This window comes from Pyricularia grisea (genome assembly GCF_004355905.1).
Source record: "Pyricularia grisea strain NI907 chromosome Unknown Pyricularia_grisea_NI907_Scaffold_1, whole genome shotgun sequence".
NCBI lineage: Eukaryota > Fungi > Ascomycota > Sordariomycetes > Magnaporthales > Pyriculariaceae > Pyricularia > Pyricularia grisea.
In genome coordinates this window covers 7,645,664-7,670,578 of record NW_022156716.1, presented here as the reverse complement: position 1 = coordinate 7,670,578, position 24,915 = coordinate 7,645,664, and the positions used below count along the sequence as shown (strand labels likewise).

The following is a 24,915-nucleotide window of genomic DNA, read 5'->3' as shown; positions in this document are numbered from 1 at the left end:
ATCGTTGAAGACCCGAAAAGTTAGTAATATAGAGCGACCAGTTGATTAATAGCGATATAATCTGTGCTGAATTTGGCACGTGGGGAATACAGAAGTGGGTGTATAAGAATGTCAGATATTGAAGTAAATCGGACCACATACGCTCCCAGAATTCACGTCAAAAGGGAAAAAGAACTCAATCTTGACACTTTGCGTTGAGATTCTCACAGTATGCCGCTATAATATCACCATAAAGGACAGTTATCGTCAAGCGGGTTTAGCTCAGTTGGGAGAGCGTCAGACTGAAGTTCACTTCAGCCCAGTCAGTTGACATCTGAAGGTCATGTGTTCGATCCACATAAACCGCAAGCATTCCTTTTTGGTGTTCGCATGATTACCCTGCTGCATGCACTCAATGTTGAATTTTTCATCTGATTTTTAATTTGTTTTGTTTTTTCTTATTTAGATCCCTGTACATTTGGATACAATCTACCACTTTTTCTTTTCTTTTTTTCAGCCGGATCTCAATTCAACTTCTCTATTCCTTCCATGCCCCCTGCGCTCTACAATAAATGATATCTCCGCCTATTAATCTTGGCGTACTCCTCCACAGCCTGTTTTCCGGGACTTAACATGGAAAACGATAACAATGCAAAGATGACACCCAAGTGGTCACTAATCCTGGCGATCGAGATTAATCGTGGGGTACCAGGAGCCTGACCGGCACCGGAGCAAGCCTAATTAATGCGCCAAACCCCACCGCTTTTTTCCCACCTAAAAATATCCGTCGGGAAACTGAAGAAAATACTGTGTACATCTCCCTGGGAGGTTTTATGAACAACAAAAGAAGAAACTAATTTTTAATTAAAAGGTCCTCTTTCTGCCATGGATAAAGTTTCGACCACGGACAGCAACAGTGAGCATCACGCTATTACACATGATGCCGCGGCGGCTGTACCTGTCCGGCCCTATCGTTCGCACAAGGTGCCAGCGTGTGACCGATGTCGGGCTAGGAAACTTCGCTGCACGGTCGACATCAAAGACAAGCCGTGTCTGCTGTGTCGTCTTCACAGCGCAGAATGCGTTCGTCGTGGATCTTCTGCCCATCAGCAGTCCGTCGGGGCAACAGGTGACGGCGCCGGACAGCAGCAGCTGAACTATGGCCAAAGTGCCGCCAACTCTGGTACCCGACGGAGAAGCGATTCTAGGTCGCCAAAGCGCCGTCGAACCAACGCCGATGATCATGCCTACCATCACCGGCGCTCTTCGGCTCCAGGAACCCGACATGATAGTCCCGTAGATGACACGGCGTCGCATGATCGGCCGTTTGCTATGGTTGGTCCAGAGTCGGCTGAGGATCTACACGTCATCGAACAGTATATTTCGGTACAGCAGAGGACGGCGACGGGATCCGGCAGCGGCACTCCTGGAGAGATCCCCAACGGTGAGGCTCCAAGTAGCCGGAAGAAGTTGTTTAACCTCGTGTCGAGTGACCCGAGCAATCCAGTCGTATCTCTCAACGTGCCTCGTTATCGCGCAGGCTATGTTGTTGCGCGGGTGCCTGGGAAGACACAGCTAGAGATTCTCGAACAGATCCTTGGGCCGCTGAAGGATGAGCTTATTGAGGTGTAAGTTTATTGCTGAGTCTTATCATGGTTTCTCTGGCCATAGTTGTCCCTCTCTCCTGTGAAGACCACAAGGGCTAACTTGACTTTCAGATATTTTCGTAAAAACCACCCAGCCTTTCCGATCCTGGATGAAACGGCGTTCGTGGCTGCAAAAGAGCGTGACAGCATGCAGATGATCTCGCCAACGTTACTATGCTACGTATATGCCACATCACTCATCTTCTGGCGTTCATCTCCGATATTACGCAAACATCCCAGGCCAGACATCACCTACGCACTGAACCAATCTGTTTCCGCGCTGCAGGAGGATTTCCATGCCGCCAGTCTATCCACTGTATATGCTGCATTACTAGACTTGAACGGTAGGCCAACCACTGCAGTAACATACAACACAATGCTCAACGGGCGAGTCGTCGCAATGGCCCACCTTTTGGGTTTGAATAGGGACCCCGAACGTTGGGATCTCAGCGACCAAGACAAAAAGCTGCGCGCCAGACTCTGGTGGGGTGTTCTCATCCATGATAGGTGGTCTTCTTTTGCCTACGGCGTACCTCCCAGCATTGCTCAAAGCCAGTACGATGTACCGTTGCCTGATAAGTCAGTCTTGTCCACCCCAGGAGTCGGGCCAGATAGGGAGCGCGATCGGGCTGCCGAAGGATTTATAGCCCTCTGTGGCCTCACCGAGATCCTTGGTGACATATTACCTCTGCTGCATGATCTGCGACGAAAAACGGGAAATACATCTAGGCGGAGGAGGGATCTCGAGAGTGATCTCGAAGAGTGGGAAACAAATCTCCCTGAATTCCTAAAAGAGGGAGGGAAGAGGGCTGGTGGGAACGGAAAGTCACCCGTCTCGGGCTCTAGCAGCTTGTGGCTGGGTTATCTTGCGGTCAAGATGCTGCTATGTCGAATCAACCTTCGAGTAAGCGCAATTGTGTCTATTTTTTTCATGCAAGAAAATCGTGGAGACTGCTAACCGACGTCAACCTTTCCCCAAAACAGGAAGCATCGCGATCAAGCCCGTCGATTGGGTCAGAAGAAAAGAATTATCATCTCTCCAAATTAAGAAGGGTTGCGGAAGCGACTGTGGACTTTGTCTGCTCTCTAAGCGAGGAAAACCTACTCTCGGAGTTTTGGTGGCCTTGTAAGTTTCTCGACTTTCCCCACGCTGTCCCTCTCTGCGCCCCAAAGCTTGTGATGATCTTTACAAAGAAAACAACATGATAGGAAGAGAATGACTTTCCATCGCGGAAGCATGATCTTAATTTTCCAATCTGAAGCTTTGCACTTCTCTGAGATTTTAGTCCACTGAATTATTGATCAGTCAAGAACTAACACTTGCACAAAATTTTAAGATACGGCTTATCACCTCTCATCAGTCACATTTCTTCTCTTACGATGCGCGATCGAGTCTACCGACCCAGGTGCTTCCGCGTCGTGCCGGTCATATGTTGAACGGCTCCGCGCTCGTCTCTATGAAGCCCGCGAGCAATCTGGCTGGGATTTGGGTGACATCTGTCTTGCCCAATCCGAGGAATCGGTAACAAAGGTCGTCACTGCCAGCCATACTGGCACAGAAGCCGTGGGCGGGAGTGTCATGGGGATTGAGCTTCCTCCCTCTACTGTACTTCCGATCCCAGACGCAGACGGGGAGATTATGTTTCAAGGCGATGTGATGGGTGGCCAGGTCGGCATGTTTCCGCATCAGAACAACTATAACACTATCGATCCGTTGGGATATCCATGGGCGGACTTGTGGGACATGTTCAACGCCGATGGAAGTGTCATAAACTGAGGCGGGCAAATATTCAGCTGCCTATCTGTGGTAGCGTGGGGGGTCTGGATTTCCGACGGAAAACAAGACCCTATCAGCGCATATCTGCAACACCGACTAGATAGTTCTAGCGGCCCATGTCTATGGGCGGCTTTCCATCCCAACTCCTTAATGATAATCTTTAGTGAAGGGACACCCTCTAAGCTCCGTCTCGAGCTATCTCCTTAGTTCCCCATCTTTCACCCCACCTACCATCTGCCTCATTCCGACGAAAGCTATTTCTTTTACACAAAAAGCTCCCTGGCCATCATGACTGAGCCGTCTTACCCCTACACGGCTGCCGATGCCGCCCTACTCCAAGAAGCAGCTGATACATCTCTGCTTTCTTACGGCCCTTCTTTCCATAATGAGATAATAGCGCGAGCCGAAGGTGTCTTTATTTACACCGTCTCCGGCCGTCGCATTTTGGACTGGACCTCGGGCCAAATGTCGTGCCTGGTCGGTCACGGCAACCCAGAAGTCGTCAGCGTCATCCATGAGCATGCCCGGAACCTCGACCACCTCTTCAGCGGCATGCTCTCGCCACCCGTCATCAACCTAGCCGCCGAGCTGAAAAAGCTCCTACCAAAGGGGCTGGAACGCAGCATGTTCCTGTCGACCGGCGGAGAGAGCAACGAGGCCGCCATCAGGATGGCCAAGTGCGTTACCGGCAAGTGGGAGATCGTCGGGCTAAGCGCGAGTTGGCACGGCATGACTGGCGGCGCGGCCGGCGCACAGTACCACTCCGGACGACGAGGCATCGGGCCCATGATCCCCGGCAACCTCATGCTCCCGGCCCCCAACGCCTACCGCTCCATCTTTCGCCACGCCGACGGCTCCTACGACTGGCAGACGGAGCTGGACCACGGCTGGGCCATGGTGGACGCCGCCTCCTCGGGCTCCCTGGCCGCCGTCATCCTCGAGCCCATCCTCTCCAGTGCCGGCATGCACGCCCTGCCCGACGGCTACCTCGCCGCCATGAGGGCGCACTGCGATCGCCGCGGCATGCTCCTCATCCTCGACGAGGCTCAGACCGCCATCGGTCGCGCCGGCGACATGTTTGCGTTCCAGCACCCGTCCAACACCGGCGTCGTCCCGGACATCCTAACGCTGAGCAAGACGCTCGGCAACGGGCTGCCGCTCAGCGCCGTCGTGACCAGCGACGCCATCGCGGCGCGCGCTAGAGAAAACGGCTTCTTGTTCTTCACCACGCACGTCAACGACCCGCTGCCCGCCGCCGTCGGCCTCAAGGTCCTGCAGATGGTGCAGAGGGACGGCCTGGTGGAGAGGTCGCGGCGGCTGGGCGAGAGGCTGCACGCCGGGCTCGGGAGGCTGCAGGAGCGGTACGGGTGCGTCGGTGACGTTCGTGGGAGGGGTCTGATGGCAGGCGTCGAGATTGTTGCCGACCGCGAGACCAAGGAGCCCGGGATGGAACTCGCAGACAGGCTGGCCAAGAAGATGATGGACCTGGGGGTGTCTGCCAATTTGGCTACTTTGGCGTCGTTTGGCGGCGCCTTCCGCATCGCGCCGCCCATTACTATATCTGAGGAGGAGTTGGATCTTGGCTTGGGATTTATGGAGGAGGCGTTGAGGTCTACGGAAGGGTCGATGCCGACTGGGAAGTGATCAAAGGGAAAGAGTATGAGCTGTAAATAGAGGTGTTGGGCGGGTGATACTAGACTAGAGCTAGTATCTTCGCGCAACTGATGTTCTATCGAGGTAACGAATTACGAACTCTCGCCCATTTTGTCAGGTGTCATTGGTATTTGAAGCGTTATTTCTGTCTTGGGGCTAGTCCCCAGCTATCAACGGAGATCAGGACTCTTGAAAATACAGGTTAAATGGAAGATACGTCGCAATGTCAAAGCTTTGCCTCTGATGTTGTTAAAGAACTTCCATTCCACAAGTCCCATATTTTTATCTTCCCGAACGTTTTCCTAACCCATCCATGCAGTAGGAATAGCTGCTCAGAAGTCTCAGAAGTCTCACAGGGTCTGGAGACACATATCTCCTGGCTTAATGAAATCAAAAAGTCAAATCTCAGGCCGCAGCAGTAATGATAGATTCGCCGAACAAAATAAGACCCAACCAACCTACAGTGCTCAGGGTTACATGCGCCATGTGCAAATCTCTCAAGGCAGGAAAGTCAAGGCCGGCTGAACTCAGCAAGAACGATAACAATGAAAACAACAAAAGGCAAGAGAACGCAATACAGTAGAGATGACATGCAAAGAAAAATGACAATCAGAGGACAGATATCAGAGAGAACTTTCAACACGATCCCATCTAATACTAATAGCAGGTGATCTGGCAAGAAGGTGACTTTTTTCTGTGTTGTATAAAAGTCTTCGGAGCTGCCATCCGATGTAAAGCATGGAAATAACAGTGTCTTCTGACAGGCGGGATCATCAACGACTGGCTGGGAATTTGTGGATCTCCTAAGCCACACTACCACCATGATCGACATCCATACCGTCTTCGGTATAAGGCTGATAACGAGGACCGGACTGGGAGGCTCCAAGGCCATTGCCGTTCCGGCTGGCGAAGGAGGTGGCCGCATTTGTAGCCTCGCTAGAAGCATCGGCAGCATGATCATCTTCACCGTCGCCGGCTGATTCCAGTTTGGTGATTGATTCCATGGCCTTTTGCAGCTTTTGCTGCTCGTCTTGGAGCTTTTTCCGCTGGACAGCAACGTGATGCTCCTCTGCCATCAAATCATCAATTCGCTCCGGAGACAGGGCTGTAGTATAGGTTATGATTAGCAAATGTTCTGATGTGACTCTGGGGAGGTGTGTTTTAATCCAATGCGGCTTACCTTGTGGCCCCATAAGACCTAGCTTTTCATCCAGATGGCTTCTCGACAAGGTCGTAACCATGCTTGGGATCAAATCCGACACAATGGCCTGTCCGACGCAATCAATGAACCGCTTTGCAGCCGTCAAATAGTAGCCCCTAACGTGGGCGCAAATCTCGAGCTCACGAGCGTATTCGTCCAGACCAAGAATCTGAATATTGTTAGCCTTGTCCTTCTTTTCCTGCGCTGTCAGTTTGTCGTAATCTTTAATGGGCGGAGCATCTTTTCCCAAACCCTCTTGGTGCTCCCTCCAACGGCACTAAAAGAACATGTTGTTGTTAGCTCCCTCGTTTCAAAGCTTCTTCAACAGAGTCAGGGACTGTTACTTACTTCGTAGCGTCGGTGAAGCAGAATTTCCCGCTCTGCCTGCTTGTGGCGTTCAAAAGCCTCGGTGTCACGGGTGTAGAGACGTTTACTCTCGCGAGCAAACAACGTTGACAAAGATTGTGAAAGCTCTTCCTTTTGCTGCTGGACGTACGAAGCAAGGTGATCTTTTGCCTCCCGGAACGCGGCTTTGGTCCTGAGCTTCTCGAAAGACATTGCCAAGATCTGATCCAGCTTGCGACTTAACAACTGAATGAAAGAATCCACACAATCATCCAAAGGTCGTGCCCAGCGCGAAATTGCCTCAAGAGAGAGCTCGGGGTAGATCTCGGGCGGCGTGACGTCCGGTTCTCCGTCCCGAGCTCGGGCTTGACAGCGCCTCCGAACCGTCGCCAAGTCGTTCTTAACGGGGGACAGAGGCGGGGTGGCAACGGCGACACGAAAGCTTTCCTCCTGCTTGACAGCTGGACGCGATCGCTTGGGGTTTCCATTAGCAGGCTGCTGTCCCTCGAGAAAAGTATCAAGCCTGCGACGGCGGCTTTGTGGGACGGGCGTATCGTCATCGAGGGTTAGATCAATCGAGCTTTGGCTGGTCGCCGTGCGACTCGGGGTGGGCGTCGGTGCTGGGGCAATTCGTCGAGCTTGCGGAGTCATGGGCGGCCTCCTCGAGGGAGCTGGATTTTTGACGATATACCTCGGCTTCAGCTCAAGAATCTTGCGCTCAAAGGCGTCCAAAAGAGATTTGCAATCAGCGTCGAAATCGCCAGTCACAGCCAACCCCAGGCCGTTCCTCACGCCGTTCACAAAACCAATCAGAGCCTCGCGCAGTTCGGCGTAAGGGTGAGCCGGAGTATCCGGCAGCTTTGCTAGTTCTTCATCAACTTCCTGCATACGCTCGGAAATGGTATGAAGGATGTCGGGCAAGCTGTTGGAAAAGGCACGGTTAAGCGTGTTCGAAAGGAATACAACGAGCTGGTTAAGGCCGCATCGATCCGCATATGGTTGGAAGCGCTCAGACCAAGGATTTACACCGTCAGGGGCTTGGCCGTTGAAAAATGCTTCCTCGAAACTGTTTTGAGTCTCGGTGTCCTTTGGCTGTCGCGCCGTGATGAAAAATCCACGTCCAACACTGTGCTGTGTACCAGCCAACATACCAAGCCACTGTTCGTGATTGCCCGGGGGCAAGAGATCAGCCTTGGTTAACACGCCTACAGTACGATCTTGAGCTCCCTCTTTTCGGATGATGGCAAGTGTTGACGAGTTTTCGGGGTCACTGTTCATAGGCACAGCCCACATGATGATGGCCTTGGAATCGGCAATGTACTTGCGGGCCATGTTCTCCACGACTTTCACCAGATAACTGTGAAATAAAACGGTCTGGGTTAGTCTCGTGAAAACAGTCAAATAAAAAGATGAAATCACATAAGAAGAATTACTCACTGGTCTTCCTCTCGCCTGGTGGCCTTGATCAATCCGGGAAGGTCGTAGAAAGAGATGTCAGGAAGATTAGGGCCACTAATCTTCAAAGCTACGACATTGGGGCTGAAATCAGTTTCAGCGCTGTTTTCTTCCTGCTGCAACCTTTCCTCGTCGTCTGACTGCTGAGTCTGAGGCACATAAAGCCTGTGGGGTTTGTGATGGTTCAAAATTGCAACCTGTGCCCAACGAATCGCATTTCGGATCCGGTCATCGTCCTTCTCGCGACAGGACCAAAACTCTTTGACCACTCTTGGCTGGGGAGACCAAGGGCCGAAGTTTTCACCTGCTACTGAATTTGGTCCAACATAGGAGTAATCTTGTTGGAGAGAGATTTGAAGAGCCCATGAATCGCTCTTCGACAATCGGATGTGTACCGGACAGCGGGTGCACATTCCTTCTCGGTCTAAATGGTAGGCAGTGGTTAGGATGATGAAATACGGGGCAAACTTCAAAGGTGCAAGCAAATTTTGAACATGACCCTTGTCTCCAATCTGAAGTAAAGTGAAAAAGAACATATGGGAGACATTTGACTTACGAGGGAGGGAAATTCCTGCGATTCCAGACATCAGCGTCGACTTGCCAGAACTCTGATCGCCCACCAGGACTAGCGATGGCAAGTCAGCAACCTGCTGGATACCTAGGCTTTGGAGTTCACCGAGAGTTTCTCCAAGGGCCTTCAGGTTCTTTGCTATGCGCTCGAAATTTCGGTTGAGCAAAGAATCACTGTCGAAGTTAACACCACTCCTGCCTGGAACAGCCCGATGGCGATCCGGGTCAGGCTTGACGACTTGACGCATTTCCCTAATTACGACAAGATCAGGATCGGAATCCGAGTCGTCATGTATCGCCGCCATGGCCTGTCGAGTATCCGCACTAGCTTTGAGGAAGTTAACAAGCAGGACAGAGAGTACAATGGAGCAGGGTTGAGTAGGAAAGTGAGTAAGACAAAAATGAGGAATAGAGCTTACGGGCTAAAGAACGGGCTTGACGACGTGCAGTCGTGTTCAGATTCACCTCCTCAGAGGCCCTCGATGTCATGGTGGGCGTTCGGTTCACCCTAGCAGGAGTTCTACCGGCACATGGTGATGCCGGAGTCTCACGACTCCTCTGAGGCTCTTGCTTAATACCTTTAGGCATCTGTGAATAGAAAATTCAACATTAGTTGGTGCTGGGTTGAAGTACCAGACGACAGGTGCCAAGAAAACCGATGACTATTGTTGAGCGCGATAGGATGTAAGGCGGATCTGAGGGAGGGAGGGAGGGAGGTGGAGATACGGTAGAATAATGGTGATTACCTCAAGTGGCTAGGTCAAGCACATTGAAGAAAAAAGTTAATACAGAAACGAAACCCTGAAATTGTTGAGAAAGGTGACGGTAAAATCAATGAAAAGCTGATCAAAAAGCAGGCGAATAAGCAGATGGTGAAGTGAACTAGGCAGTCAAGTATATTTTACTCCCCAGGAAGGAAGCCGTGTCGAAGCTGTACTAGTGGCAGGGCAGCTGATATTACGGGCGTGGACGACAGATGCAGAAACTTGCCGGAAGGTCAAGCCAAAAGTGAGAAAAAAAATAGACTAAAGGTGAGTTGGAGAATTGGAACAAGTTTGCTAACATTCGCCCTCTGGGAAGGGAAGGAAACGATAGTTCGATAGGGACTCAGTTCAGGTTCAGGTCTGTTAAGATCCACAGCCAAATACCTAACATTCCTTAACACTTATGAACGACATCCCGAGAATAGGCAACAAAAAGTATTGACAAGGATTCGGCAGCTCCGCTTTTTGGAGCTGGAGAAGAATAATTGTGGGCCATCAGTTTGGGAACTCAATCAAGCAATGTTTGCTCGTTCGACTGCGTTTTGCGGATTGCAGCTGCTTGCTCATAGGAGAGAGAATTTAGCTGAAGCAACAAGTAACTCAATCGCCCATCTCGCAGTACGCCTATAATAGACTATTACTTCAGAAGGAGAATGAGACATTGTTGCGGCCGCATTAAAGCTCAACCGCGATAGACACAAATCTATGTATTTCACAGATATACGCCAAGAAAGTTTTGATGACGACGATGGCCTTAAAGATGCTGCGGCTCAAGCTGCAGCGGCAGATGAAGATATTGGACAAGGTAAGGTACCGAACTGGAGGTTGACACATTGACAGCCCGATAAGGTGTTGAGCAGAGCTACCTCTACCAATTTATTGTAGGTACCCGACCTTATCTATAATCTGAGCGACTGGCCTCCAGCTGTACCCCACCAGCCATTTACAACGGAAGAAGGCACGAACTTCCCCGCAGGCTGCATTCTGTTAGTTTAGGTGGGGTTGAGGGTAGGCAAAGTGGCACATGCTGTCTTTACACGGAGTTTAATTGGCTCAAAATCAACAAGACCCTTGCCAACCCGTCGCATTTCCTTACGCTACAGTTCTCAGGGGCAGCAACAAACCCAAGCGCCCCCGAAATTTCTGGTACACGAACAGCAAAGAGGTGGAAACTGGTTCACTAAGGCTTACGTCCTCAAACCTGTCTTTTTTTATTTTATTTTCTCATTCCTCGATACCCCCAGTCGCGTCTTTTTCTTCGATATTCAGTAGCCACAATGTCTCTGCAGGTCCCCATCCGGAGCAACGGTGTGCAGGCCGTCACCAAGGCTGTCATCTTGGTTAGCTTGCCCTCTGTCGAATCGGCGGTGACGTTTCTTGGCGCCACTCTGTCCATCATGCCCTGTAAAGGTATCAAGCCTCTAACTTTTTTTTCCCACTGCATAGGTTGGAGGATCATCAAGAGGTACTCGATTCCGACCTCTATCACTGGATGTCCCCAAGGTTGGTTTTCGCTTACCCAGATACAATTGACGATGTTGCGCCCCCACTAACCGGCCGTTATCCTGCAGCCCCTCTTCGATGTCGCTGGCCACCCCATTATCTGGCACTGCCTGACTGCCATCAGCGCTGTCCCTTCGATCCACGAGGTCTACCTGATTGGCTACTACGACGAATCCGTCTTCCGTGACTTTATTAAGGATTCTTCGACCGAGTTCCCCAACCTTTCCATCAAGTACCTGCGGGAGTACCAGGCGCTAGGCACCGCAGGTGGACTGTACCACTTCCGCGATGCCATCCTCAAGGGCCGCCCCGAGCGCCTCTTTGTGCTCAACTCGGACGTCTGCTGCTCCTTCCCGCTCAACGAGATGCTCAAGATGTTCACCGAAAAGGATGCTGAGGCGGTGATTCTGGGTACACGCGTCAGCGAGGAGGCTGCGACCAACTTTGGCTGCATTGTTAGCGACAACCACAGCCGGCGTGTGCTCCACTACGTCGAGAAACCTGAGTCTCAAATCTCCAACCTGATCAACTGCGGTGTCTACCTTTTCAGCACCGAGGCCATCTTCCCCTCGATCCGTTCCGCCATCAAGCGCCGCACCGACAGGCCGCGTCTCTCCTCGTACCGATCATCTGAGAACCTTGAGGCGAGCTTCATCGAGTACGCAGACGACGATGAGGGATCCAAGAACGAGGTCATCCGCCTGGAGCAGGATATTCTTTCCGACATGGCCGATACCAAGCAGTTCTTTGTGTACGAGACCCAGGACTTCTGGCGCCAGATCAAGACGGCCGGTTCCGCCGTTCCCGCCAACGCCCTGTACCTGCAACAGGCATGGCAGGGCGGCTCCAAGGAGCTCGCTGCCCCTAGCGCCAACATCATCCCCCCAGTCTTCATCCACCCGTCGGCAACCGTTGACCCCACCGCCAAGCTGGGCCCCAATGTGTCGATCGGCCCTCGCGCAACTGTTGGTCCCGGTGCGCGTGTTAAGGAGTCGATCGTTTTGGAGGATGCCGAAATCAAGCACGATGCTTGCGTGCTGTACTCAATCATCGGCTGGGGCAGCCGGGTCGGCGCCTGGGCTCGTGTTGAGGGTACTCCTACGCCTTCCACAAGCCACACCACAAGTATTGTCAAGCAGGGCGTCAAGGTCCAGGCTATTACGATTTTGGGCAAGGAATGCGGAGTCAGTGATGAGGTTCGCGTGCAGAACTGCGTGTGCCTTCCGTTCAAGGATTTGAAGAGGGTGAGTTCTACTATGGCCATCTTTGAGCTTCAATCGGTTCTTGTTACTGACAGTGACCTTTTATGTTATTTTAGGATGTGGCCAACGAGGTCATTATGTAAAAGCCGAACAGCAAAATCAGCGAAATGCAAAAAGATCAAAATTCACGGGGATATTATCGAGTACCATTTTTGGGGGGTCAATAATTAGGCATGGGAGTACTCGAACAGCTACCGACAGACTTTCATGATCCTCGTGAGACCAGTTTGTCAAATTACAGGTTACTCCTTACAAAATGTACGGGAAATGATAGGCAGATGGAAAAATCGACAAAAGAACTTGAGCAGTTTGTTTGCCACCCCAACATGAGATTTTTGAACTGTTTCTGTTCGTGGTGAAGTTGGGCTTCGTTTGGGCTTCGGTGCTTATGACGAGCAAACGTTAACACCCAATGACGACGTGTTGCAGTTTTAAAAATGACAATCAGGCCTATAACAGGGGGCTTTAATACGGATTTTCTGCTTATTAAGGAAGGTCTCGAGCAAGAATCCCAGCGTCATATTGGATGTCAGATTGCTATCGTGGCACCCCAGGAGCCGTTTGAATCTACGGCTATCGGTAGGGGTTCTGGCTTTGACAAGCTTGGCAGAATCCCAACCTCTGCATTAAAGCCACAAAGACAAGGTTGATGATGAAATGTATACGGTACTGCTGCAATAGGAATTTGTTGCTTTTCCGCTGCATGAAAGACGGTGACTCTGCGATGGAGAGAAACTTTGATAGGTGAGAGAGACAGTACAGTGTAAGTTTCTCTTCCATGTCTACTAGAACTAGAAGGTTCCGACTTTGCCGAATTCGTCTCCTTAGTACTGCAGCCAGGTGGAGCTTCAACTTGTGACCGGAATGGTTACCGATGGAGAAACCATATACGTATTACCGGTAGTAGGTAATTAGTTTGCACACGTCGAACGGTGGGCTCGATGCGGTGAGGGCGGCGCTCCTTTTTTGAGGCTTTGGAGGTGGTTGGTACAAGTCAGGCAACGGGAGGCGGGTCCCGGGCGTCTGGGCAAGCCCACCCACATTGCGCAGACATTAGCAGTTGTTCTGCAAGGACGCCTAACGAATAGCAAATCCGAGAACCAATCATTGCCGGCCGCCCCGTGAAAGTTACCGGCACTGGATTATTGTCCTTGATAGTTTAAATGATTGGGTTAGGAAAGCAGGGGATATCCTCTTCTTTGTTATTCATCTCCCACCCTCTTTTTAGCTGCTGTATTTCTTGTCCCTCCCCTTTTTTTTCCATTCCACCTGCTTGAATCTTTTGACAGTTTCGTTTTCGGGTTGGCAAGCCTGGTTGCTTCCACACCAAAACTATCCCATCCTACCTTACCTACCTTACCTACTTGACCACCTCAACAGAGTACAAACTACTACCCTATTTTAGCCTATCTCAAATTGTACCACGCTATCTACCATCCACGTTGTGCTTTTGCTAGTGCACAAGAAAAAGAAGGGCCCGATCCAGATTGAAATCGGAAAACCCCTGCAGCCAAATTTTGCATGTGCTTGCAACAACAGCGGGGTCCCAATCGAGCTTGACGTGGGCTCCCTCACCGACTCAAGACAGTGCAAAAAAAAAGAGAGAGAGAGAGAGGCCGCCCCAAATCCTGGCTGCGTCGCATTTTTAAAAGTATACCAGACGAGCCGGAATCGTCGCTGGTTCCTTTAGGACGTCCTAATTCACCTGCAAAGTCAGTTCAATATGCCGGTGACAGAGACTGTTACGATTATCAACAATTCGGGGAAGATCATCAGCACGGTAAGATTTTTTTAATTTTTTTTTTGTGTTCTCTTTTTTAATTGCTTTCTCCCCCTCTCTCTACACTCTGTCTTACCAAGAGTTCCCTCCGAAATTTCGGAAACAAAAGATGGTGGGGAACCAGGTCAAAGTGATCTACCACTCCGCAGAAACTTAAAACAAAAGTACGGATGGGGATGCGATGACAGCTTCAAACGGTCGCTACTCGAGTTATCGGTCAAATGTATACTGTTTTTTAAATCGTAGAGTGACACACTAACACAACTTGGTAACATGGATAGGGTAAGCACCTATTTGGGCTTTTCAAGGACGCCAAGGTTGCCTACCAGGAGAAAAAGGCTTCACTCAAGCCTCAGGCGCCCGTGCCGGGCATCAAACGGGCGCAAACCATAGATGTCGTCTCACGGGCACCGCCGGCTGGCGTAGCCGGCAACCCTGCTATGGCAGCTGGGCCAGGGCCAGGCTACTATCCCGGATATCCTCCATATGGTGACCATGTCTACGAGGCACAAACCATCTATGAGTATCCGCAACACAATGCGCCGCCGCCACAACAGCGCCGGCATATTGAGCCGGCAGAAGGCACAGAGGGCCGGCGGAGATCACTAGACGACACGGCAAGTCGCGCCTCGTCGCATAGGTCGCACAGGACACATCGGAGCAGCCGTACTAGCAAGCACGACGGCACAAGATCGGCCCGCCCACCGTTGACTGCCTCCAACCTACGCACTCTTTCAGAAGTGTCATCGACAGCACCCACTGTTACTCCTAAGGCCTACCGCCAACCTTACGCAGAGACTGCCATGGTCTCTCGCCCAAATCTGGCTCATGCGAACACGATGCCGGTCGGCGAGGCGGCCGAGTACTACGCCATGGCCGCACAGCCACCATCTGCCGCCCCGTCGCTGCCGCGGCCTGCCTCGGAAACCGATCTCAAGGTGAAGAAGAAGAAGTCGATCGACATGAACCTCGCCTACGGCAACATCCCACCGGATCTCGAGTCGAGGACGGACTTGGATAAGCACATGTCCAAGGACAAGGAAGCCGAGGCCAAGTCGCTCATGCAGCGGATCGAAGCGATGTTGGTTGAGGCGCAGTGCCTGCAGTCTTCAGCGACGACCATCATCGCCAAACTGCAGAGTAATCCCGAGGCGGCTGCAGCCGTCGCCCTGACTCTGGCCGAGTTGAGCGCTCTACTCTCCAAGATGAGCCCGGCGTTCCTCAGTGTGGTGCAGGGTGGCGCACCTGCAATCTGGGCGCTCCTAGCAAGCCCGCAGTTCTTGATCGCTGCGGGTGCAGCAGTCGGGGTCACGATCGTCATGTTTGGCGGGTGGAAGATCATCAAACGCATGCAGCAGCCCGCGGCACCGGCGCTGGAGGCCCCGATCGAGATGGGGAGCGTTCCTGGCCCGGAAATGCAGGCTCACCCCCAGCAACACGCTCCCTACCTCGGACACCCCTACAATCCGGCCGACCCGCACATGATGAGCGGCGCCGGCGGTGGCCCTGGATACTACTACGGCAACGGTGGCATTTATGCGCAGCGCGGCGCCGAGGGTGGCACGGTGACCGGGAGCATGGACGAGGCGCTGGTGCTGGAGGAGGAGCTAAGCACGATCGAGACGTGGCGTCGGGGCATCTCGGCGTACGGCGACGACGAGAGCGTCGACTTGGAGCTTATCAGCCCGGAGGCGATGCGGTCCACCTTGAAAGTAGACGATGACGCCATGTCCCGGCGGACGGTCAGGACTCACAAGAGCCACAAGAGCCGGAAGCACCGCGATGAAGATGTGCCCGAGAGGAAGAGCAGTCGAAGCAAGGACAAGGACGAGGAAGGGTCGGAGTCCGGCCGGAGCAGGAGGCACCACAAACACCGGGATGGCGACGAGGCCAGCGAGGCAGGCAGTCACCGCAGCCACAGGCATCACCACAGGGACAAAGACCGGGATGACCAGAGCGAGGCTGGCAGTCATCGTAGCAGCGGCAGCCACAGGTCGTCCCGCTCCAAGAGACATGAGACCAAGTCCGAGGTCAAAGCCATCGAGTACAACAAGGACGAGGACAACACGCTAGATGCGGTTCTCAGGCCGAAGAAGAACAGCATGTTGAAGTCATTGTTCAAGAAGAAGAAGGACAAGGAGGATGAGAGGGAACGCGTTACCGTTCAAGCTTAGCTTGATAGAAGCATCATGCGGTGTCGGTTCGTCTTGTGGGTTATGAATGCGTCACGTCACGTCACGTCAATGTATTTGGATAGTATTTCTTTAACGTTTAGTTAGTTTTTTTTCTTCTTCTTCTTTTTTTAGCGTTTACGTAAGGTACAAGGGACATATGTTTTTACTTTAGAAATATTACCACTTTTTTTAATCGTTTCAGACATTCCTTCGTTCTGAGCTGAAAAGTCAAATGTAAGCACTATCACACCTTGTGGAGGGGTTCGAGGTTGTCTGGATGACGATCTGGTGACACCTGCAGGTTTACAATCGGCACCGAATATTTTGGGATGACGGCTTGGACGGGTAGATACTAGAGACGAATGGAGCAGCTGGCCAGAAAAGCCTCGGCCGTCTGGACTCTTTGTTGGGTCCGTCTAATGAGATACAGAGCCTTTTATTTTGTTATCTAGTTCCGAAAATATTGGGGGGTCGATGGGTATAGTTCAGACCGCCTGTTCTTTGGGGTTTGCATTAAGACGACGGACAAAACTCTCCGTTTGAAGACTTTTATGGCCTTTTCTTGGAAAGCAACACTGTGGATTTTGAAGACGTGGCAGCGATTCTACAGTATGTATGAAAGACACGAGAAAGAAACGAAGAAGAGAAAATTAAATAACCCCTGACTCTCGTACTGTATACTCGACCTACTGTACCTGTACATTGTACTGTATTGTTACGGTCGAGAACAGACGGAGGACTATTAATGTCCGCTCGCTTTTTGCTCGACCTTTTTACCCCCCGCAAGGCGTCGCCCATATGACCGCCATTCCTTCATGCGTGTGCCCGCCCGCTGGAAGCTCCTGCCCTGCTGCCCTGCTGCCCAGGCCCCCCCGGGACACAGGGACTTTCCCTTTTAACCCCCACGCGCTAAAATGGTGATCCATCCGCATCACCCAGCCAATAAGGAGGTTCAACCCCGCCAAAAATCACGCCCAGCTTTTTTTTTTCGGCACGTTTCTGTTCTACAGCTCTTTTGACCTGGGGAAAGGATGAGGAAAAAAGTCAGGTCAGCTGGTTTCCTTGGTTGTTTGGTTGCTCCCCAGCTTTTCTCTTTTATTTACCGCGAATCGGAACGTTCTCTCGAATCGTCGATTCGTTCGCAGGTGTGTGATGTTGTTTCTGTTGTGAATCATGGTTTTTGCACTTGACCAAACCACTATAACTGGCCAGGTGCCAGATGCTCCGATTTTTATTTATTTTTTGTTCGACCTCGTGACATACTCTTTCCGGTCCTCCGTACCGTGTATCCTTTTTTGTTATTTTTATTTTCTGTTACTTTACTTTTGTGCTCTCATGGCTTCTTTTTTTTTATTCGTTTTTTTTTTTTTTTTTTTCCGCCAGCCATTCCACGTTGCATGTCATGCAAGATGTCACTTCTTGAGATCCACGTGTAGCTATTTGTGTTACATGGGTGCCTAACTGCATTTTGTTGACACCTGAAGAAGTAATAAGAAATCATTCTTTGGTAGCAGCAAAGTAGTTTTGGTCTTTTTGCTTACGACCAACCAACCCATTACGATTGCGCCGAGTATACAGTAGACCGAATCTTGATGCAGCATTGACAGCTGCCCGTGGGCTTGCCCAAAGAGTGGGCACGCGACTCCGGTCAGCGCGCTAGGTTACCCCCAATTCGGGCCGCACTCAGTTCGACTCGCTAAACCTAAGTTCCGTGTCTGTCCTTTTGTTTCGTCATAGCTGTCTGTCTGTACAGTACCTTACTTCAAGGTACCAGTGTCTTCGACAATCATCCAGACCTTCTTTTGTTTTCTTATACATGGCGAGGAAGCCTTGGTCTGGTCTAAGTTTTACCCGACGTCCGATCTTCCTCTTCTTTTTGATTTTGTCCCCTTTCGTCAGTCTATCTCGGGCACACATGCCAGATTAATTACGTCTCGTCTCCGCGTTTTCTAACCCCCACACCTCCCCCCTTTATTGGTTTTATTGTTTTGTTTGCTACTTTACTCGATTCCATAAACAGTCTCTCATATGCACCGGCTGCCAGCTTTGTTGTCTTTTCACGGTTTTTTTTTTGTTCAATAGAAGCAAAGCAGTCAAAACTGCTTTAATCATTCCTTTGTATGCATACATTTATTTACCTACCTAGGCTAGACGCTTTGACTTTTTAATTTCCACAGCCTGAGTTCCAAAGAGAAATCAGAGTCAACCCTTGAAAGACCAAATCAATTTGATCGACAAAACCCGCCCGAACCAACCCGCCTTCCTATTGACCGAGGGTCTCTCCAACGAGCCGAGCCGTTCCGGCTCCAACTAGCCAAGATGCTCGATATTCTTCACGTAACACCGACCAGGTCCAATGCCAATGTTCCGTCTTCCGCCAAACCGCATCCCGACCCCACACGGCCCCAGAAGTCCTCGGCATCCGAGCCGACATCGGCAAAAGCACAGCAGACGCACTACGACAGACCGCCGCGATCTGGACCGAATACAGTCGTCACCGTCCTAGATAGAGCAGCCAAGCTCGCTTTAGGTTGTCGAGATGTTGTCTACTCATCCCTCCGGACCGAGACGGCGGCGTTCAAGAAGCGGAGGCGCGAATTGGAATCTCTTATGAACAATGTACGTCGGATCGCGATTGTACTCTGGCCTCTGGCCTTCCCCGGTTGCATCGTGTGCATAGTACTGATTTGAAATTCCTGCACCGGTGCTACAGGCTACTTCTTATGAGGAATGGGAAACTGCCGCTCGAGCCCTCGACAAGTTCATGGGTAACGACCTCTGGAAGGACCGGCTTGGTTCGGGTGAATACTGCGTCATGGAGCTCCTCGATAACATGAGAAGGCTAGACGAAGCTACGCAAAAGCGCAACTTCTGCGAGCTACTTTTCCTGATAAGAACGACACTTTCACGAGATCTCGGCGGCATGGGAAGCTCTGCCCTGTACAGGCATTCTCACACCGGTACCAAGACAATCATCCAACGATATGTCCAGTCGGCCACCAGAGCAATCGAAACAATGGTGGAGCTGGCGGGCTCCGCCGCATCGAGGGGAGGCATGGGACTGCCCAAGGTGCTGCAGGAGCTGGAGCACACAAGAAGGCATTTCGGCCGTAGTGCGCTGATGCTGAGTGGCGGCGCCACCTATGGAATGACGCACATCGGCGTGATCAAGGCTCTTTTTGAACAAAACTTATTGCCGCGCATAGTCTCCGGCGCATCTGCGGGCTCCATCGTTTGCGCGGTGCTGTGCACGCACACCGATGAAGATCTGCCGCGGATCATCAAGGAGTTTCCATATGGAGAGCTTGACGTGTTTGAGGAGCAAGGTCGACAAGTGAGCATAGCGAAGAGGCTTTGGAAACTGTTGACGGAATGGTATTGGTACGATGAAACAAACCTCGTCAGGGTCATGCGCAACCTGATCGGCGATGTTACGTTCCGCGAGGCCTACAATCGTACCCGCAGGATATGCAACATTACGGTATCGATAGCCAACAACATCGAACTTCCTCGACTCCTCAACTACCGGACATCGCCCGATGTCATGATCTGGTCTGCTGTTGCCGTCTCTTGTTCGGTCCCGGGTCTTTTCAAAGCCTCGAGCCTAATGATAAAAGATCCCAAAACGGGAGAGCAGTCTCGATGGTTTCCATCGCCCCAGAGATGGATAGATGGCTCTATCGACAACGACCTGCCCACCACTAGGCTGGCCGAGATGTTCGCCGTTAACCACTTTATAGTGTCCCAAGTCAATCCTCATGTAGTTCCGTTTCTCGAGCGGGACGACGTTATCCTCGAGCCCGAGGAACGAGAGTCGACCCTTTCAACGAGTTTCAAGCCTTCAGTGCTCATCAAGAACATATTCTCAGAAATCACAAGTATGGCCACGGAGGAGTTATTGTATAGATTGACCGTGGTCGCGGAAAATACTGGACCCATGTCGAATATTTTGACCAAAGTGTGCAGCATCCTGAGCCAACAGTACTCGGGAGACATCACAATCATCCCCAAGATAGAATGGGGCGACATGGCTCATCTCGTTACTAACCCTACGAGCGAGTTTATGCTTAAGTCTTGCCTGATCGGTGAAAGAGGAACATGGCCGAAGCTGCGACGCATACGGGACCACTGTGCAATCGAGCTGTGTCTCGACAGGGCGATAACGGACTTGATGACGCTGGCTGCCTTCAGCCCCAGCCAAGTCAACCTCCGTCGTTCCTTGGGTCTTCACTCTGGCGATGTTGGACAACCGGTCAACCGACTGCATCACCGAGAGCGTCGACCATCGGACAGTAACATACACATGATCATGAGACAGCGCCAGAACAATCTGGAGCTGGAGCAACTACTCAGCGAAAACGAATGGCGCCTCGAGAGCACGTCGGAATCCGACGACGAGGACGAAGACGGCGGTGTAATGCTCAAGGTGGACAACCGCCCACGACGGCGCAAGACTTCATCCGGAGCGGGTGCGGCTCAAAATCCCGAGGACCGCCCTCGAAAACCCGTCCTACGGCGTGCGGCCCGCAGCCACCAGGCGCTGCATTTCAAAGCGCTGGCTCGACTATCGTCGCCAATGGCCAACCCTCTGACGAAGGATCTGGACGATTTGGATGGGGTCACCATGGGCTTGTCAACCTCACGATCTGGGACTCCCGGAGACCTGAACTCGCCCACTTCGACAACAAGCTCACATAGCCCGCGATTTATGGAGGCGGTCCGAAAGACGTCCTTGGGGAAATCGCCATTTGCTCGAACCGAAATCCCGTCTTCGCCAGCCGATGATACCCTGATCGACTCGGCATCTGACGCAGACTCGCTACCCTCGGGCCTTGGTAACGCCTTGGATTCGGCCGCGGAGGACAACGTGCAGGATAACTGTTCACCAGAGGTCCTCGACCAGACTCGATTGTGCCAAGAGCCAGAGGCGACGCGGGAAGTCGACGACAACGGTCTCACCAGTTGACTAGTGGACGAGGGCCTGAGCTCATCCGGCAGCGACACGGAGCGTGCCGGGCGCCGATCACCGAACACCACTGCCTCTGAGCAAGGTCCTCTAAGTACGAGCGACGTGGGTGAAGCAGAAGGAGTGAATGACTACAGGTCACTGTGGATGGGTTGGTAATAGTGGTGCAAAGACACTACTAGAATGGGATTCCGGGGAGCTCTCACTTGAAGAATTGCGATTGTAAAGATGACACTGTTATGGACATTACGGCGCTCGCGGAACGGTCTGAATTTTGGTCTCCAATAGGTTCATTGGAGGCATTGCTCGGTGGTATTTTTGAATAAACTAGACGTAGCCTTCCAGCACCATGGCAGGTGTTGAATGAATGTCCAAGATAAATCTAGATGAGTTAGAGACCGATTCACGAATATTACCGATGTTGTCATTGGAATTAACTAGCCTGAGTTTCCATCGTTGGATGTTCTTATACAGTGATCCTTTCCCCTAGAAACCAACTATTATCAAACTCAAGATATAACCTTGCCACTGCCTTTTACTAATTGGTATATGTTTTAACATTTAAACCACCATTACAGATACTGCTGTACCTGTTTCTCAGTCCATTCCCAAAACTTTTGTGCGATGCCAGAACCGCCTTCTGATTCGGACTTGGTCGCTTTCTGGAGGTCTTCCCTGATTTGTTCAAAACGACCCCAGGGTTGAACTAGAAAAAAGTACCGGTCAGATGTAAGCCCCAATCATGCAACTCAAAAAGACACACACACACACACACACACACACACACACACACACACGAAAAAAAGCCACTTACTCCACGCTCCATTCTTCTCCAATCCAACCTCTGGACTCAAGCCAGCAAAGAGCTCCGTGTAGGCGCCGTTGACGGTCGGGTGCTGGACAAAGTAGTTCAAAAACGCCTTTTGCAGGGAGCCGAGGTGCCTGGCCAGGTCGGAGCGCAGGTTGCCCGGGTTCAGGGCGACACTGACGATGCCCTTGTCGCCGAAGCGACGGGCGTACTCGGTGGCGTGCAGGTAGTTACCGGCCTTGCTGATGCCGTACTTGACGCGCGGCGAGAAGGAGTTGTTCGACGCCAGGTCGTCGAGCTTGTCTAGCGGGACGCCGCCCGGGTTCGGGGACGAGAGCTCGGCCATTGACGACGAGACCCAGACGACGCGGACCGAGCCCGGGGTAGACGACGTCGCGGTGGTGGTCAGGATCGGGGTCAGCAGCTTGGTGAAGAGAAAAGTGCCGACGTTGTTGATGCCCAGCTGCAGCTCGTACCCCTGCGCCGTCTTGGACCCCTGCGGCGGCATCATGACGCCGGCGTTGTTGAAGAGCACGTGCAGCTGTTTTTCTTTGGAGAGGAACTCGTCCACCGACGCCTTGATGGTCGTCAAGTCGGCCAGGTCGAGCCGGAGAAATGCCAGCGATCCCGTCGAGGACGGGTTGGAGGCCTTGATGGACTCGGCCGCCGCCTCGGCCTTGGCCTGGTCCCGCGCCGCGATGTAGACCTTGGCGTTCTTGGAGTGCAGGATCCGGGCCAGCTGCATGCCGATGCCCGTGTTTGAGCCCGTGACGATGTAGACCTGCGCAGGAGGGGGGGACATGGGTTTGATCATTTTACGTTGGTGTTTGGTTCCACAATGAGATTTGATTTAGGGACTATTCAAGAGAATAGATAAACAGGAAAACATGATGACGTTACCTTGCCTGTGAGGTCAGGAACGTTGGCCTCTGTGAACTTGGGCTTGGGCGGATAGGCCGCCGTTATTTGTCTCCTCATTCCAGCAAGCATTGTAGCGAACGTCTGAACTTTTTAACCTGGAAATGGTATTTGGTGTAATTTTTTCCTCTCTACGACGCAAAAAAACAACAAGAAGTTGTACTGGTAAAAGTGACTGGAAACCTTTGAGGAGATGTTTGTTTGCCTGGTGAACAAGGTCGGCTCGGGGTTTCTTTGGTCTGCCCGAAACTGTTCGCCTGTTCCATATTTCTCCACCTGTTTGGAAAGCTTGACCTGCCTTAGCTCACATCGGATGGGCTGATTTTACGCTGAAAAAGGCATGAAGGGACCTCGGCAAGGACGATATCTATCCCACGTACCGGACCAGGTTCCAGCTCTTGATTGTTTACTTTGTACTTTGATAGGAGCTCCAATTTACCAAGGTTTCGAAAACGGAATCATGTGGGTTCTGATTGAACAAAGGCCATCCCTCCCAACGTGTCACAAAAAATGTGACGGATAGCCTTAAATTGACCGATGAACCAACCCACGTCACTGACGTATGAGTGGGGATGCGGACAAGGCGGGAAGACACACGACAAAACAAAGGACCGTGCAGAGTGACAATTGCTCGAAGTCATTGCACAACGCGATCATATCCTAATTAGGGAGGTGCCAAGGTCAGTAAGTAGGCATGCAAGGTACTTTGCTTATTGCGTTTGCCTCAACGTTCAATTTTTCGACATTCAATCTGTCATTCAGTCTACGAAGTAAGTACCTGGGTACCTACCTACCTTACCTACCTAGGTAGTACCTGTACCTAAGGTAAGGTAACCTTTAATGCCAGTGGGTTTCTGAGCGCCACATTTTTCCTCGCGAAGCTGTTGGTTCTATTCGTGCCGATTCTAGACATTTCAACCTCAAAGCTATCACATTGTTTCAGCACTGTCGGACGGAATGATGAGGAGGAGAAACAAAGCTGTCTAAAACGAGTTCTTGCTCCTTTTTATCTATTCTCAAATATGCGAGGTCAAGGCATACTCAGTCTATGGGTGGTGGGTGAACCAAGCTAGTGCAAGGTCGGAAATCTAATGAGACAAAAGAAAATGGACACGGGGTGTCGGGTCTGGCGAGGAAGATGGCTCCGCCTCCGAGATGGGAGACGAGGCAATTTACCAACCGCCACCGGCACCACCACCGGCACCAGCCTGGAGACCAGCACCGGCCTGAAGGCCAGCACCAGCACCAAGGCCAGCACCACCGGCACCACCGCCAGCTCCGGCACCAAGGCCAGCTCCGGCCTTAACACCGAGACCGGCTCCGAGACCACCACCAAGTCCACCCATGCCACCAGCACCGCCGCCAAGGCCAGCACCGGCATTAAGACCGACACCAAGACCAGCGCCGATAAGGCCACCGAGGCCACCGCTGCCGCCACCAGCACCACCACCAAGACCAGCTCCGGCATTGACACCAACACCAAGACCAGCGCCGATGCCGCCACCAGCTCCGCCATTGCCACCAGTCGAGCCACCAGTCGCAGGCTCGGAATCGTCAGAGTCATCGGAGCCATCGGAGCCATCATCCGAACCGTCATCCGAACCGTCGTCGGCAGAGGGAGAAGTCCAGGCTGGCTGATCGGGGTTGGTGGCGCTGCTGTCATCGCCACCGTCAGTAGGGGTGGGAGATGAGCTGTCATCAGGAGAAGAGCTGTCATCGGGAGAAGAGTCGTCGGAGTCATCGCCGCCGTTGCCACCAGCGTCACCACCAGCATCACCACCAGCACCACCACCAGCGCCGCCGCCAATGCCACCGCCAAGACCGACACCGACACCAGCGCCAACATCAAGACCAGCACCGGCACCACCGCCAGCTCCACCAGCACCAGCACCAAGGCCAGCTCCGGCGTTAAGACCGACACCAGCGCCAACATCAAGACCAGCACCGGCACCGCCTCCAGCTCCACCAGCACCAGCACCAAGGCCAGCTCCAGCGTTAAGACCGACACCAGCGCCAACATCGAGACCAGCACCGGCACCACCTCCAGTTCCACCAGCACCAGCACCAAGGCCAGCTCCGGCGTTAAGACCGACACCAGCGCCAACATCAAGACC

The 24,915-nt window shown here is 52.2% G+C and overlaps 8 protein-coding genes across 8 annotated transcripts in view; 5 read left to right on the top strand and 3 right to left on the bottom strand.

The window, feature by feature from the left end:
• Nucleotides 1-864: 864 nt before the first annotated feature.
• On the top strand, nucleotides 865-3,575 carry PgNI_02338 (uncharacterized protein; the record flags this gene model as incomplete). The annotated part of the gene is made up of 4 exons (XM_031122405.1): nucleotides 865-1,607; nucleotides 1,698-2,529; nucleotides 2,610-2,751; nucleotides 2,963-3,575. The coding sequence occupies 4 exons, from the start codon at nucleotides 865-867 to the stop codon at nucleotides 3,400-3,402; spliced, it is 2,157 nt and encodes a 718-aa protein (XP_030987385.1). The 3' UTR covers nucleotides 3,403-3,575.
• Nucleotides 3,576-3,690: 115 nt separating this feature from the next.
• On the top strand, nucleotides 3,691-5,046 carry PgNI_02337 (uncharacterized protein; the record flags this gene model as incomplete). The annotated part of the gene is made up of 1 exon (XM_031122404.1): nucleotides 3,691-5,046. One exon carries the CDS (start codon nucleotides 3,691-3,693, stop codon nucleotides 5,044-5,046), a length of 1,356 nt encoding a protein of 451 aa, XP_030987378.1.
• A 127-nt stretch (nucleotides 5,047-5,173) lies between these two features.
• PgNI_02336 (uncharacterized protein) lies at nucleotides 5,174-9,753 on the bottom strand. The gene is made up of 7 exons (XM_031122403.1): nucleotides 9,373-9,753; nucleotides 9,046-9,214; nucleotides 8,613-8,954; nucleotides 8,039-8,480; nucleotides 6,605-7,958; nucleotides 6,236-6,533; nucleotides 5,174-6,160 (listed from the first exon to the last, which is right to left on the bottom strand). The coding sequence occupies exons 2-7, from the start codon at nucleotides 9,212-9,214 to the stop codon at nucleotides 5,859-5,861; spliced, it is 2,907 nt and encodes a 968-aa protein (XP_030987379.1). The 5' UTR covers nucleotides 9,373-9,753; the 3' UTR covers nucleotides 5,174-5,858.
• A 755-nt stretch (nucleotides 9,754-10,508) lies between these two features.
• On the top strand, nucleotides 10,509-12,624 carry PgNI_02335 (uncharacterized protein). The gene is made up of 4 exons (XM_031122402.1): nucleotides 10,509-10,730; nucleotides 10,837-10,893; nucleotides 10,962-12,137; nucleotides 12,212-12,624. The coding sequence occupies exons 1-4, from the start codon at nucleotides 10,668-10,670 to the stop codon at nucleotides 12,236-12,238; spliced, it is 1,323 nt and encodes a 440-aa protein (XP_030987380.1). The 5' UTR covers nucleotides 10,509-10,667; the 3' UTR covers nucleotides 12,239-12,624.
• A 1,070-nt stretch (nucleotides 12,625-13,694) lies between these two features.
• On the top strand, nucleotides 13,695-16,293 carry PgNI_02334 (uncharacterized protein). Its single transcript, XM_031122401.1, has 2 exons — nucleotides 13,695-13,935; nucleotides 14,217-16,293. The coding sequence occupies exons 1-2, from the start codon at nucleotides 13,879-13,881 to the stop codon at nucleotides 16,107-16,109; spliced, it is 1,950 nt and encodes a 649-aa protein (XP_030987381.1). The 5' UTR covers nucleotides 13,695-13,878; the 3' UTR covers nucleotides 16,110-16,293.
• Nucleotides 16,294-17,909: 1,616 nt separating this feature from the next.
• On the top strand, nucleotides 17,910-21,493 carry PgNI_02333 (uncharacterized protein). Its single transcript, XM_031122400.1, has 2 exons — nucleotides 17,910-18,728; nucleotides 18,823-21,493. The coding sequence occupies exons 1-2, from the start codon at nucleotides 18,429-18,431 to the stop codon at nucleotides 21,073-21,075; spliced, it is 2,553 nt and encodes an 850-aa protein (XP_030987335.1). The 5' UTR covers nucleotides 17,910-18,428; the 3' UTR covers nucleotides 21,076-21,493.
• PgNI_02332 (uncharacterized protein) lies at nucleotides 21,488-23,100 on the bottom strand. Its single transcript, XM_031122399.1, has 3 exons — nucleotides 22,784-23,100; nucleotides 21,890-22,664; nucleotides 21,488-21,781 (listed from the first exon to the last, which is right to left on the bottom strand). Exons 1-3 carry the CDS (start codon nucleotides 22,871-22,873, stop codon nucleotides 21,648-21,650), a joined length of 999 nt encoding a protein of 332 aa, XP_030987336.1. The 5' UTR covers nucleotides 22,874-23,100; the 3' UTR covers nucleotides 21,488-21,647.
• Nucleotides 23,101-23,973: 873 nt separating this feature from the next.
• Nucleotides 23,974-24,915, bottom strand: part of PgNI_02331 (uncharacterized protein) — a gene marked incomplete at both ends in the record, with an annotated part of 3,159 nt that continues 2,217 nt past the window's right edge. Inside the window, one exon of the mRNA XM_031122398.1 lies at nucleotides 23,974-24,875. Within this exon, the coding sequence (XP_030987382.1) occupies nucleotides 23,974-24,875 (902 nt within the window). The remainder of the gene's footprint in view (nucleotides 24,876-24,915) is intronic.

Coding starts and splice junctions, on each gene's coding strand:
- PgNI_02336 (XM_031122403.1), bottom strand. CDS start 9,214: ATGCCTAAAGGTATTAAGCAAGAGCCTCAGAGGAGTCGTGAGACTCCG. Junction 8,955..9,045: donor TCAAGCCCGTTCTTTAGCCC/GTAAGCTCTATT, acceptor ACTTCCTCAAAG/CTAGTGCGGATACTCGACAG. Junction 8,481..8,612: donor CGCAGGAATTTCCCTCCCTC/GTAAGTCAAATG, acceptor CCTACCATTTAG/ACCGAGAAGGAATGTGCACC.
- PgNI_02335 (XM_031122402.1), top strand. CDS start 10,668: ATGTCTCTGCAGGTCCCCATCCGGAGCAACGGTGTGCAGGCCGTCACC. Junction 10,731..10,836: donor TCACCAAGGCTGTCATCTTG/GTTAGCTTGCCC, acceptor CCCACTGCATAG/GTTGGAGGATCATCAAGAGG. Junction 10,894..10,961: donor TATCACTGGATGTCCCCAAG/GTTGGTTTTCGC, acceptor GTTATCCTGCAG/CCCCTCTTCGATGTCGCTGG.
- PgNI_02334 (XM_031122401.1), top strand. CDS start 13,879: ATGCCGGTGACAGAGACTGTTACGATTATCAACAATTCGGGGAAGATC. Junction 13,936..14,216: donor CGGGGAAGATCATCAGCACG/GTAAGATTTTTT, acceptor TAACATGGATAG/GGTAAGCACCTATTTGGGCT.
- PgNI_02333 (XM_031122400.1), top strand. CDS start 18,429: ATGCTCGATATTCTTCACGTAACACCGACCAGGTCCAATGCCAATGTT. Junction 18,729..18,822: donor TGGAATCTCTTATGAACAAT/GTACGTCGGATC, acceptor CCGGTGCTACAG/GCTACTTCTTATGAGGAATG.
- PgNI_02332 (XM_031122399.1), bottom strand. CDS start 22,873: ATGCTTGCTGGAATGAGGAGACAAATAACGGCGGCCTATCCGCCCAAG. Junction 22,665..22,783: donor TTCCTGACCTCACAGGCAAG/GTAACGTCATCA, acceptor CCTCCTGCGCAG/GTCTACATCGTCACGGGCTC. Junction 21,782..21,889: donor GGAGAAGAATGGAGCGTGGA/GTAAGTGGCTTT, acceptor ACTTTTTTCTAG/TTCAACCCTGGGGTCGTTTT.